This window comes from Cololabis saira, chromosome 23, assembly GCF_033807715.1.
Source record: "Cololabis saira isolate AMF1-May2022 chromosome 23, fColSai1.1, whole genome shotgun sequence".
In the NCBI taxonomy this organism is placed as follows: Eukaryota; Metazoa; Chordata; class Actinopteri; order Beloniformes; family Belonidae; genus Cololabis; species Cololabis saira.
The window spans coordinates 10,465,078-10,478,111 of NC_084609.1; the positions used below are offsets into that span (position 1 = coordinate 10,465,078).

Sequence of the window (13,034 nt, forward strand, 5' to 3'; positions counted from 1 at the left end):
TTATTTGTCTGACTGTAATCATACCCAATGTTCCCTCTAAACTGCGCGCGTGCGCAATCGCGCACTGCCCGCTTATTCTCAGCGCACAAGAAAATCTATCCGGCGCAGTGCTTTAAGTGGGCCAGTACGCACCGGTACGGAGTACCCCCACTTCTCAATATTTAGCCTCTGGCGTACCGGGACTTCTCATGAGCTCACAGTACTCTGTTCTCTCCTTGCGATTTGGCTACAGTGGCGTCGCAACGCGACTGCCCTTCGTGAGACGTTCACTTGTAAAGCCTGATTTATGGTTCCGCGCTAAATCGACGCAGAGCCCACGCCAAATGGTACGCGGCAACGCGCAAAGTACGTGCGCATCGCCGCGTACCCTACGGCGTAGGCTCTGCGTTGGTGTAACGCGGAACAATAAATCAGTTTACGGAGGTCCCGCGAGTCGAGAGGAGAAGTATTCAAGGATTTGGGGAATACAAGGAGCTGTGGGGATCCCGGACACGAGAAAGTCTGAAGCCTCTGCTAAAAGCTGTCCATACCATTGCTGTGTCTACCAGCAGTACTGGAGTTGAGGGGGGATGAGGGGGATGGCATCCCCCCCTGAAATAAAAACGATCCAAATCATCCCCCCCCTGAAATAAAAACGGTCCAAATCATCCCCCCTGTAAAACTGCCATCCTCCCTTTCCATCCCTTATGTCATTTCATCAGTGAATGTGGTTTTACTGCTATTTCAACATTTAGAGTCATCACCAGAAAAATAACACCAGAAAAATAACTTATTTGACAATTTTCAACCTGTTTCAAATCAATTTTCACTTGAAATAAGTAGAAAAATCTGCCAGTGGGACAAGATTTATCTTCTCATTATAAGCAAAAAAATCTTGTTCCACTGGCAGATTTTTCTACTTATTTCAAGTGAAAATCTACTTGAAACAGGTGAAAAATGTTGTTTTTTCCAGTGATGAGTCTTGTTTTAAGTGTAATGAGATTTTTTTACTAAAATTAGACATTTTAACTAGAAATAAGACAAATATTCTTGTTAAGATTTTGAGTTTTTGCAGTGATCCATTTTACTTATCCTGTGAAGGACAGAGTCATATTGATAAGTTCAGAAAACTGTTTTTTATTGTTGTTTTGATGTATTTGATGTAAGCCCAGTGGATATTTAAAGCTTACAGAAGGCTGCATTTAACTGCTGCTATGTCATTCCTGCAGTATTTCTGCAGGTGTTTTGGTCACTGCTATTATTTGTAATATATTATATTATTTGTAATCAGCACAAATTATCTGTCCCCATATGATAAAATCCACCATCCCCCCTGATTCTTTTTTACAACTCCAGTACTGCTTACAGTGAATGTGAGTGTTTTCTTGTGTACACATAATTTGTTGGAAAATGGCCAAAGCAGGACTTTTCCCATGGCCAAAGCAGGACTCTCACATACTGTATAACATCTACACATTCCATTTTTCATATTTTTGTCTTTTTTTAAGTGGACCAAATTACTTATTTAAAAATAAAGCGTGCATATCTGATGTTGCTCACAGTAGTCCTCAGTTTGCTCAGGGAGCTTGTGTGTATGCCCAGATACATGAAAAATTAGAGGGAACATTGATCATACCCGATCCAAACAACCTGCTGCTGATGTCGGTTCTGTTGGTGCTTTTATAAAAACAGGCCGGGTGGTGTAACCTTCTTCCTCCGAGCGCAAAGGGAAATGTTTTCCTTCCCATTTTTACAGAAGCGCATTTAAATTTACCCCTAACTCACCTGTTTCGAAGAAGTACTGCTATTGTTTTCATGTGTTGAAGCGTTTTAAAACCAGAACCTACTAACTCAGAACGTTTACATTTATTAACAGAAAGTTGAATTGTTGCCTCAATCCGACCGATTTCTTATTTTTAAAAGCCCGTATACACCTTAGCCGGGCCAAACTGAAGCTGTTAGTGCCAGATAATGCGTCCTAATTCAAGTTATTCTGGCATGTATACTTCACCAACGCTGGGCCGAGGTACTGACTGCGCCTGGACTCCCCCTTGGATTTCTCTGAACCTCCAGTTTAATTCTTTGCTAGATTGTTGCCAATAGCTTGATTTAGATGTGCATGGAAGAGCACTGAGTGACCACTGAAGCGAGATATAGGTGTAGAGAAGGGTGGATTCATTATGACGCCGCACCACCTGAGTCTCATGTGGAGAAGAAGAAGAATCGACAAAAGGAAAACAACATTCAACCGCCTTACCAATAGAAATTACCCTCTAATTTACCCGTCGGCCTAACTTGAGCAGTCTGAACGGGTGAACTGATGCTTACAGTCCCTCTTTCTTTCTTTTAAAGCCCAATAGATATCCAAATGCTAGATTTTGGGGTGTGTTAATGGTTTGTAAGTAAGTAAGTAAGTACAGGACTGTCTCAGAAAATTAGAATATTGTGATTTTCTGTAATGCAATTACAGAAACAAAAACGTCATATATTCTGGATTCATTACAAATCAACTGAAATATTGCAAGCCTTTTATTATTTTAATATTGCTGATCATGGCTTACAGCTTAAGAAAACTCAAATATCCTATCTCAAAAAATTAGAATATTTTGGGAATCTTAAACCATAATCAGCAATATTAAAATAATAAAAGGCTTGCAATATTTCAGTTGATTTGTAATGAATCCAGAATGTATGACATTTTTGTTTTATTAATTGCATTACAGAAAATAAAGAACTTCATCACAATATTCTAATTTCTGAGAAAGTCCTGTAAGTAAAGTTTATTTCTATAGCACCTTTCACAGACAATGGAATGTCACAAGGTGCTTCACAAAAAATTAAATATCAATAATAACAACATGAATAAAACACTACAATAGAAGTAGAAATATGATAAAAACAAGACAATACCGATAAAGACTCGTAGAATAAAAGTACATAAAATCAACATGGTGGTCATAAAACCACCCTCTCACTACTAATGTTTAAAAGCTCAGAGAAACAGGTGGGTTTTCTCATAAAAGCATCGATGGAGTCCAGAGAACGTAGCGAGTTTGGATGGCGAGATCCATTCTGACGTTTTAGGTCGCGGGGGTAAAACGAAGAGGGCTGACCTCTTCATCGCTCCTTTCAGCTGTTGCATCTCCATTGATGATCTGTTTTGGATCCACTCATTTAGCGAACCACCACTCCACACAAAGCGCTCAACCCTTGACACCCTTGACGGTGCAGGGGCGTGATTCGGCCACGAACAAGTTCCTGAAACTCAGGCTGTTGCCGGTAATGGAGAGCTGAGCCGCCCCCGCTCTGTTCCACCTCCGCAGCAACCCTTCATCAACACAACTGTTGAATGACATTTAGTCATCACACTGACTGATTTAGTAAAAACGGCTGATTTCCTCACATCCTCATCCAACCCCACTTCCCCTTCTCTCTGGAATCAGTGAAGCGCTGCAGGCTGACCTGAGAAGTGCACTTCAGTCTGTACTTCTGTACTTCAGCAACAACAGAAAGTTCCTGCTGAGGAAGAATTGACCCTGTAACGGGGAGAAACGGTACGGTTCTCACTTGAGCGGCTCGTCGAAGCGGATGGTGGCGGCGCAGTGGAAGACGATGTTGATGCAGGCGGTCAGCTTCTCCTGGTCCTCGGAGCTGATGGCCAGGCCGGGCTGCGTCAGCTCGCTGCTGATCGGCACGATCTTCTGGTAGAAGTCGGGGTCGTCTTCCCTCACTCGGTCGAAAAGCTGCCGGGTCAAACAGAAGATGGAAAACATTTAATCTGTAGAAAATACATCACTCTGGGACAACGGAGGGTTTGATTTATTTGTAGCTCTGCTCAGAGTGAATGACGACTACCAGAACAGACTGAAATGTCGACGACAGGTAAACTCTGAAATGGCGTATCAAGCAATGCAAAGAATTTCACATAAACGAGCTGGGCAGGTACTGTATATTACTTTGCATAATTGAATCAAGCAAAAGAACACAAGTTTGCAGCTGTGTAGGTTCATTATTGCCATTATTGAATAGGGCTGCAACGATTTGTCGACAAAAATCGATAATCAAAATTGTTGACAATGAATTCCATTGTCGACAATTGTCGCCAGACATGTTTTTCCAACGGAGTGAGGCGTCTCACTTCAATACAATCTCTGCCGAGAGTCGCCCGTGAACGATAGCGTCTCAGCAGCTGCGGGTAATAAAACTTCAAAAGTTTGGGAACATTTTAGCCTCGATACGGCGAATAAAAAGATGACTTGCAAGGTTTGCAAAGCAGACGTTGCTTTTCACAGGAGCACGTCGGTAATGCATTTGAACAGAAAGCACGTCGGAGTGTTGAACGAAATGGACTCGCCTTGGTAAGATATTAAGCCTATTTTCATTTGTTAAATTAATTTGTTTTATTCGTTAACTTTATTTATTTCATGTTATTTATTAGTATTATTTGAGCCACTCACAGCTACTCTCGTTGCTATAACCTCAATCACATAATTGATGCTGCGCGAAAGGCGAAATAGCCTATGAACTGTCAATTATCCATCAAACTCCAAAATGATCATGTTAACATTTAATCAGATAGATTTGTCTGGACATTTCTCTTGCGGGACGAGAGAAGACACTAAATCAATGCATCTCTATTATTGTGCGTGAGGCATGAGTTTTGCGGATGCGGGCGGGAGCAGGATGAAGAAAACAGTCCTGCAGGGCTCTAGTACCATCTTTCTTGTGTTTATTATCATTTGCCACATAATTAAAGCAACATCATACTAAATTTAAAAAAAATTAATAATTATCCGATTAGTCGACTAATTGTTTCAATAATCGGTGACTAGTCGACTATTAAAATAGTCGTTAGTTGCAGCCCTATTATTAAACGATTTCAAGTAATTATGTTTATTTTGACATAATTCGGGGTTCCAGCTCATAAAACCCAGCACCATAACCTGGTCTGATGCCGCCCGAAGTACCATATTTTGATGTATCCGAATTTCTTTTTTTTTTTCAGCAAAAACTAAGATGTAAATGGTCTTGCTAAATGGTTCTTTACAGCATTCAAGTTTTTTGAATTCCTTTTTTCGTGGCTTTTATGAGCTGGAACCCAAAATTATGTAAAAAACAAACAAATAAATACTTGAAATCGTTTAAAGAAGCGGCCTGCTCACTCCTCAAGTAAGGGGGAGACTTGAGCTCAATGAAGTGGGTGAAGAATGCCCAGGACTGACTTAGGTAGGAGCACTGGGTGATAAACAAAATGGGTGAAAAAAAAAAAAAAAAATTGCGATAAAAATATAAAAAAATAAATAAATTGTGGGCCCTGAATCTATAATCTGATAGTTTAACGTTTTGAATGGAATTATGGAAATTAAACAACTTTTCCACGATATTCACATTTTTTGGAAAGGGTCTGTATACATACACACACATATACATTTTTAAATTATTATTGATACAGCCATTTTATTGTACTTGTTTTAACTGGTTTTAATCTTGTAAGCACCCTGAGATTCCCTGAATGAAGAGTGCTCTATAAATAAAATCTATTACTATATATATTTATATATGCACACACAGACGTATGTATGTGTGTATATATTTTATATATATATACATACACACACACACACAGAGTACAGACCAAAAGTTTGGACACACTTCCCACACACACACACACACACACACACACACACACACACACACACACACACACACACACACACACACACACACACACACACACACACACACACACACACACACACACACACACACACACACACACACACACACACACACACACACACACACACACACACACACACACACACACACACACACACACACACACACACACACACACACACACACACACACACACACACACACACACACACACGAAACCTGTAATCCCTGCTGGTGACATCACTGCACCTGTTCTCACTTGTGTTTGCCGACTCCGCGCCGCAGATAACATTATAACATTCCAACATGGAGGATTATGTGAACTCTCGCCTCCATTTGTCGGCTGGCGTCTCACGCAGCCTCTGCGGCCTGCAGAGAGCAGAGAGCCGAGCGCCGGGTCCCTTTGGGACGCTGCACGGTGCTGCTGCGCTGCGTCATGAGATGCTCTCCAAAGGCGGCGGAGTCAGATGTCATATTTCATCATGGACGCAACTACACCGCCCTTAACGTGACCCGCAGCCAAGCAGCGCTGCATCCAGTTTACGGACACAAGAGGATGGCGTGAGGAAGAGGAAGAAGAGGAAGAAGGAGGAAGTGGGGGTGGGGGATTGCCATGGGAGTGCGTGCAGTTATGAAATGTGTCAGCTGTCCTAGTAAGCAGTGCTCTCTTTGCTGAGGACGACAGCTGCTGAATTAGGCAGCTGCTTATTCATTAAAAAAAAAAAAAAATCCTCTTTTAATTCATCTACTTCCTAATTCCTCTTCTTCATCTACTGTACAGCAAGCTGTCCATAAAAGGCTCCCAGCTTTACAGTACAGCGTGGTATGGCATGAGAACCGTGTCCAAGTGGAGGACGGAGCTGCGTGCAGCGCCGTCTGCTCCTGCAGCCCTGTTCACCGTTATGTAATGCACAACTCCTCGCGCCGCTGTGGGCCGCCAGCTGCCGGCGACGGAGGCCGGCGGACCGCAGAGAGCAGCAGCAGTCAGAGGAAAGAGGAGGTTCAGACACAAACCGCTCCCCTCTTTACGACGTGATTCACACAGTGACCTCACTTCAACTTCCTGGAGGATGCGTAGCCCGGCAACAGTAAATAAACCAAACCCGGCAGAGTTCATCACAGGCCTCGCGCCGCGTTACCCAGAGGGCTGTGTGGGCAGCGTGACGAGGAAGTCTTGAAGAAAGTTTACTCTGGAAACAAAACAAAAGCCTGGTCGCTGCGAGACGGCGTGAGGTGATGTCCGCCAGAGGAACGCAGCTCCAGTAGACGGAGAAATTATAACAATTACAGGTAAAAAGAAAAGAAAAAAAAGGAGTGGGATCTCCGACAGGAATGCCAAACAATACCTTGTCACTGCTGCACCTCGTGGTGATGGTGCAGCTCTGATTCATGAAGTCTGCTGCTGCTGAGGCCGAAGACGGTGGCAGCTGAAATAACAGCCTTAACAACCTCCTGAGAGCCGCAGGGAGAGCTGACGGGGAGGGAATCAAGCTTTTTAAAGCTTTGACCAACTCATGGTCGTAACATGACGACTGTTTATAAAAAAGGGGCAGTTTTAAAAAACTCCTCAAGTGATGATTCAATTTGTGTCACAAGTGGATTAAGTCCTTGTGAGGACAACTGCAAGGGTTTATTTTGATTTAATTTACACTTTTTTTAAAACTGACAGTAGACTTGTAGGTCTGGAGATCGGTCTTGGTCTGAAGACCACTTTTTTGTGGTCTTGGTCTTGTCACGGACTCGACAGTCTCTGGTCCTGGTCTTGTCTCGGGTCTCTCGGTCTCCGACTTGGATAATTGAAATGCCGTTGCACCAAGGTGAGAGAATCTTTAGATCACCAGTTCTCCAGTGTAATCTGGCTACTATAATGGTAAATAATGCAAGTTCAAGTGAATAATTGTATCTTTAATATTTAAAATCCACGTTTCATCTACAAATGAAGTCCAATTTAAATCAGTAACATTTACTATTCATGACTTTTCTGAGGTGGAGGGGGGTGTTGGAGCTGGTTATTCTGGTAGAGGACTTTGGGACTAGTTAGTAGTCGTGTCAATCCCTTAAAGCACTGGAGTCAATCCTCCAATAGTGTAGAACGGGGGTCGGCAACCCGCGGCTCTAGAGCCACATGCGGCTCTTTAGCGCCGCCCTAGTGGCTCCTGGAGCTTTTTCAAAAATGTTTGAAAATGGAAATAGATGGGGGAGGGAAATGTATTTTTTGTTTTAACATGGTTTCTGTAGGAGGACAAATATGACACAAACATTCTGAACGTTTTCCAATGCTGTAAAAATGTGTAGAATAAATATTACAGTACCTTTCAACATTTCCGTTAAAGATTTGTACGGAAGAGTATCAGGGCCATGCAGGGGAAAAAATATTTGAGAGGGGAAGATTTTTTTTTTATTGTGCACTTTGAAGAAAAAAGTCGAAATGTCGAGAAAAAAAGTCGAAATGATGAGAAAAAAGTTGAAATTTCGAGATTAATGTTGAAATACAATTTCGGGAAAAAGTCGAAATGTTGAGAAAAAAGTCAACTTTCGTGAATAAAGTTGAAATGTTGAGAAAAAAGGCGAAATGTCGACTTTATTCTTGAAATTGTATTTCAACATTAATTTCGACATTTCGACTTTTTTCTCAATATTTCGACTTTTTTCTCGACATATCTCTCTCGCTTATACAAGACTTTTCATTTTTTGCGGCTCCAGACATATTTGTTTTTTGTCTTTTTGGTCCAATATGGCTCTTTCAACATTTTGGGTTGCCGACCCCTGGTGTAGAAATAGCGGTAGTGCAATTAACTAGTAACAATGAACTAGTCTTGGTCTTGATACTCTGTAGTCTTGGTCTCGGTTTAGGCGGTCCAGACTACAAGTCTAACGGACGGGTCCAAAGTGTAATCTGCTGGAAACTATTACAAATAAATATGTTTACTACAGGGAATCCTTCAACACCGCTTTCTAACTCACTTGTTTAAATGCTTCGTTTGATTGACGGCGCTGCAGATTGCGCGGCGTGACCTCGGTCAGAGTTCCTCTCAGGGGCGTGTAGCTCGGCAACAATAAGCATCAAACAGAGTTTATCAGCGGCCGCGCCACATCACCCACAAGTTTGTTGGAGGAAGTCTTCAAGAAGGTTAGCAGTGAAACCAGAGCCTGGAGGTCGTGAGCGGGAACAAAGAGACGACTGTCAGGGGAACGTGCTAATAAACGATGGAAGTAAACAAATGTAGGATCTTCGGGGGGGAAGTCGGTCTCAGGAGAACACGACGACCTTCTCCCACAGCATTTCGTTGGTAGAAGTTAAATACATAAATGCTGAATTCATTTTCGGTCTGCAGACTTTAAAAAACCATGTTTGCATGTGTGTAAACCGAAGTAAACCTCTGATGGTGAATTTCACACCAGAGTAGTTCTGATAACGTCGCTGAGATTTGAAAAGATGTTGAAGGACTCTAAACACGACCTACGTGGACTGAAACTGAAGACTTATTTTCTCAAGAGTGTGAATTTCACAAAAACAGGAAGAACCGACCAGATGACAATGTGAAGAATGTGTTTGAGTAAACATCTCCAATCACATGGTGAACGAACAACGCCCCGTTTCTGGTGAATGACTTAAGTACATTTGTATGTTCAACTCGACATGCACTTACTCTAAACACTGGTATATTTAATTTAAAAAACCTCCAATAACCAAAAGGCAAACAGAGGGCTACATTCATCCTGCTAAACTGATGCTGAAGCAACAAGATGTGCAGTTTCAGAAATGACCACTAGGGGCTCTGCACACCCTTAAAAAACTGCAGGTTTTCAATATATACAGATGAAAACAAGATAAAAGTCAGCTTAACATCTCAAATGTGATTCACCAATAATCACAAATCAAGGGAAGAAAATAAATATTAATGAATGAAGGATCTTAAGTAAAATAAAACAAAAAAAAACACCCTGATTGTGCAAGTCTGCACGCCCTTCGATAAGATCCTCCAAAGTTGTGCAAGCAGAAACCTCCAACAGCAACGCTGCGGTAGGTGCTACGTTTCCGGCAGGTACCAGTCACGACCTGCACAAGACCACATTATCTTACGATCTCTTACGAAAAGAATATGCAAGCCAAAACAAATTAATTCAGTCATGTCAAAGCTTCAGGTTTCAGGTTGAACTCTGTGACCTTAAATCTAAAAAGACGTGTTTGATGCAAAAACTACTCAGAGGATGAGCCGAGGAACGCTGTAGGAACAGTGAAGCACGTGGGGGCAGCATTATGGTTCAAGGCTGCTTCTCCTCAGCTGGGCCAGTGGCCTTTATCAAGGTAGATGGGAAAATAAATACCAAGATATATCGGTGCGAAAGCATCTGCTCTCCGTCAAAAAGGCTGAACATCGCAGCGTGACATGGCGATGACCGAAGCACAATCCAAAAACAACCAAGACATCATTTCCAGTCAGAGCCCAGACCTCAATCCAGTACTCGAGTTGAGGGATAAAAACGGTCAAAATCATCCCCCCTGTAAAACTGCCATCCCCCCCTTTCCATCCCTTATGTCATTTCATCAATGAATGTGGTTTTACTGCTATTTCAACATTTAGAGTCATCACCAGAAAAATAACACCAGAAAAATAACTTATTTGAGAATTTTCACCTGTTTCAAGTAGGTTTTCACTTCAAATAAGTAGAAAAATCTGCCAGTGGGACAAGATTTATTTTCTTATTACAAGCAAAAAAATCTCGTTCCACTGGCAGATTTTTCTACTTATTTCAAGTGAAAATCTACTTGAAACAGGTGAAAATTGTTGTTTTTTCCAGTGATGAGTCTTGTTTTAAGTGTAATGAGATTTTTTTACTAAAATGAGACATTTTAACTAGAAATAAGACAAATATTCTTATTATGATTTTGAGTTTTTGCAGTGATCCATTTTACTTATCCTGTGAAGGACAGAGTCATATTGATAAGTTCAGAAAACTGTTTTTTATTGTTGTGTTTTGATGTATTTGATGTAAGCCCAGTGGATATTTAAAGCTTACAGAAGGCTGCATTTAACTGCTGCTATGTCATTCCTGCAGTATTTCTGCAGGTGTTTTGGTCACTGCTATTATTTGTAATATATTATATTATTTGTAATCAGCACAAATGATCTGTCCCCATATGATAAAATCCACCATCCCCCCTGATTTTTTTTTACAACTCGAGTACTGCCTCAATCCCATCAACAACTTCTTAAACGACCTCAACAGATGCCTACACATGACTTTATGATTATAAAAAGGAACCACTCTTTCATTTAAAGTTCATAAAAGCCTTCAAATTCTCCCAGTAGCTCACTGTAATGAATTTCTTTCCCGATTGTCGTCTTTGACAAGCGTTCATCCTCCAACATCAGCGAGTCTCCACCTGAAACATAAAGCCCTCAGCAACCTGGACCCGACAGCAGAGCTGCAGCATGAGCCGACCGTCCGCCAGAGTCCAGCGAGCCAAAAACATTTCCGAAGCGCCTCTAATATAAGCCCGAGCTAAATTTCCTGAAGGCCCAGAACCGAGACAGTGCGCTGCGGCCGGAGGGGTGAACGAGGCCGTACAATGTGGGCTTCAGAGGGCTTTTTGTTCGCGGCGCAGCCAGGGATCAGCACTGCGGGGCCGTGGCCACGTTTTATAAAAGGCTCTTTGGATGACAAGTGGTCTTGTGCCAGCCTTCCACCGCTCGCAGTTAACACTGCGCCCTTCTCCCACCCACGGCTGTCAGTGAGCAAACTGCCTTGCACAGGGAGACAATAGTTTAGTTTGATACACAGAAGAAAAGAAAATACTTAAATTCAACAGGGGGAAAAAAAAAAAAAAAAAAAAAAAAAAAAGCACCAACGATTCACCGAGCAGCCATGAAGATGAACTTTAAAGTTAATTTCCTTCCTGGGTGGCACTTTTAAGACCTTGGAGGGAACGAATCTCCCTTCAAGACTTCTTAAAGCAGTCCCTGCGAGGACTTTCACAGTAATCCAACACTAATGGCACTTTCCTTTCAGTCCAGCAACTGGAGAAGCCGTTTAAATGGCCTCTCTTCTCACTAACTAACTTTAGCTAGGATCAAATCTTTTCAGATTCCTTCTCCTTCAGACCAGAAGGACGAGAGAGAGAGGGGAGGCGAGAAAAAGTGGAAGCAGTAGGTTCAGATGTAATAAGAAACAGATATGATGAAGCAGGACTAACTAAGCATCGAACAGTCTTCTAAAAAAATGTACAAGTGGCTCAAAACGAGGCTGCAAGACTTGTTCTTGGTTGTTCTCCAAGAACAAGTGTTGCAGAAATGCATGAATGTCTCTCCTGGCTGAGGATAGGATATCTACTAATGTACTTACATATTTCCATAGAATTATTAACATTTAGAGTCCTATATTTGTTCAAATATTCATTCATATAACACTCGAGGGGCGAATAGTGGTCATATTATGTTACCCTTACCTAAGTCTGACTCAATGAAGAGGACAGTACTTTATAGATCAGTTACACATTGGAAAACCCTTCCAGGTGAGATTTGTGATATCAAAAGAAAGGCTGATTTGAAACAAAGACTAAGAATGTATTTGTTGTCATCACATGGCGTATCTGATTGAGTGAGATCAATACATCAAATTATATATGAGTGTATGATGTTTTTCTTTATTTCTTATTTGTAATTTTATTGTTATTTAAAAAAATGTACTTTATGAATTGAGATTGTATGTTTGATTTTGTATTTTATTGTCTGGACCCCAGGAAGGCTCGCTTTCGTTTTGGCGTCAGCTAATGTGGATCCTTTTAACCCTTGTGATGTCTTTGGGTCAAAATGACCTGATTCTTCTATCCTTCTTTCCTCCTGCTCTCTCCTTCCTTCTTCCTTTCTTCTTTTCTTCCTTTTTTACCCTCATTTACTCCTTTTTCGTCCTACCTCCCTTCCTTCCATCTTTTCGCCCTTCTTTCCTCACTTCCATCTTTTCTCCCTTCCTTACTCCCTTTCCTACTTCCTTCCTCCCTTCCTTCCATCTTTTCTCCCTTCCTTTCTCCTTTCCTTCCATTCCTCCCTTCCATCTTTTCTCCCTTCCTTACTCCCTTTCCTACTTCCTTCCTTCTTTTCTCCTTTCTCCCTTCCTTCCTTCTTCCCTCTTCTTTCCTTCCTTTCTCCCTTCCTTCCATCTTTACTCCCTTCTTTCCTCCCTTCCATCTTTTCTCCCTTCCTTACTCCCTTTCCTACTTCCTTCCTTCCTTCCTTCTTTCTCCATTCCTTCCGTCTTTTCTCCCTTCCCTACTTCCTTCTTTTCTCCCTTCCCTACTTCCTTCTTTTCTCCCTTCCCTACTTCCTTCTTTTCTCCCTTCCCTACTTCCTCCCTTCTTTCCTCCCTTCCATCTT

The 13,034-nt window shown here is 41.8% G+C and overlaps 1 protein-coding gene across 3 annotated transcripts in view; it reads right to left on the reverse strand.

Annotated features, from left to right (window-relative positions):
- Positions 1-13,034, reverse strand: part of si:dkey-97m3.1 (fatty acyl-CoA reductase 1) — a 71,494-nt gene that overhangs the window by 18,735 nt on the left and 39,725 nt on the right. For all 3 annotated transcript variants that reach the window (XM_061714364.1, XM_061714366.1, XM_061714365.1), the window contains exon 3: positions 3,547-3,722. In XM_061714364.1, the coding sequence (XP_061570348.1) occupies positions 3,547-3,722 (176 nt within the window). The remainder of the gene's footprint in view (positions 1-3,546; positions 3,723-13,034) is intronic.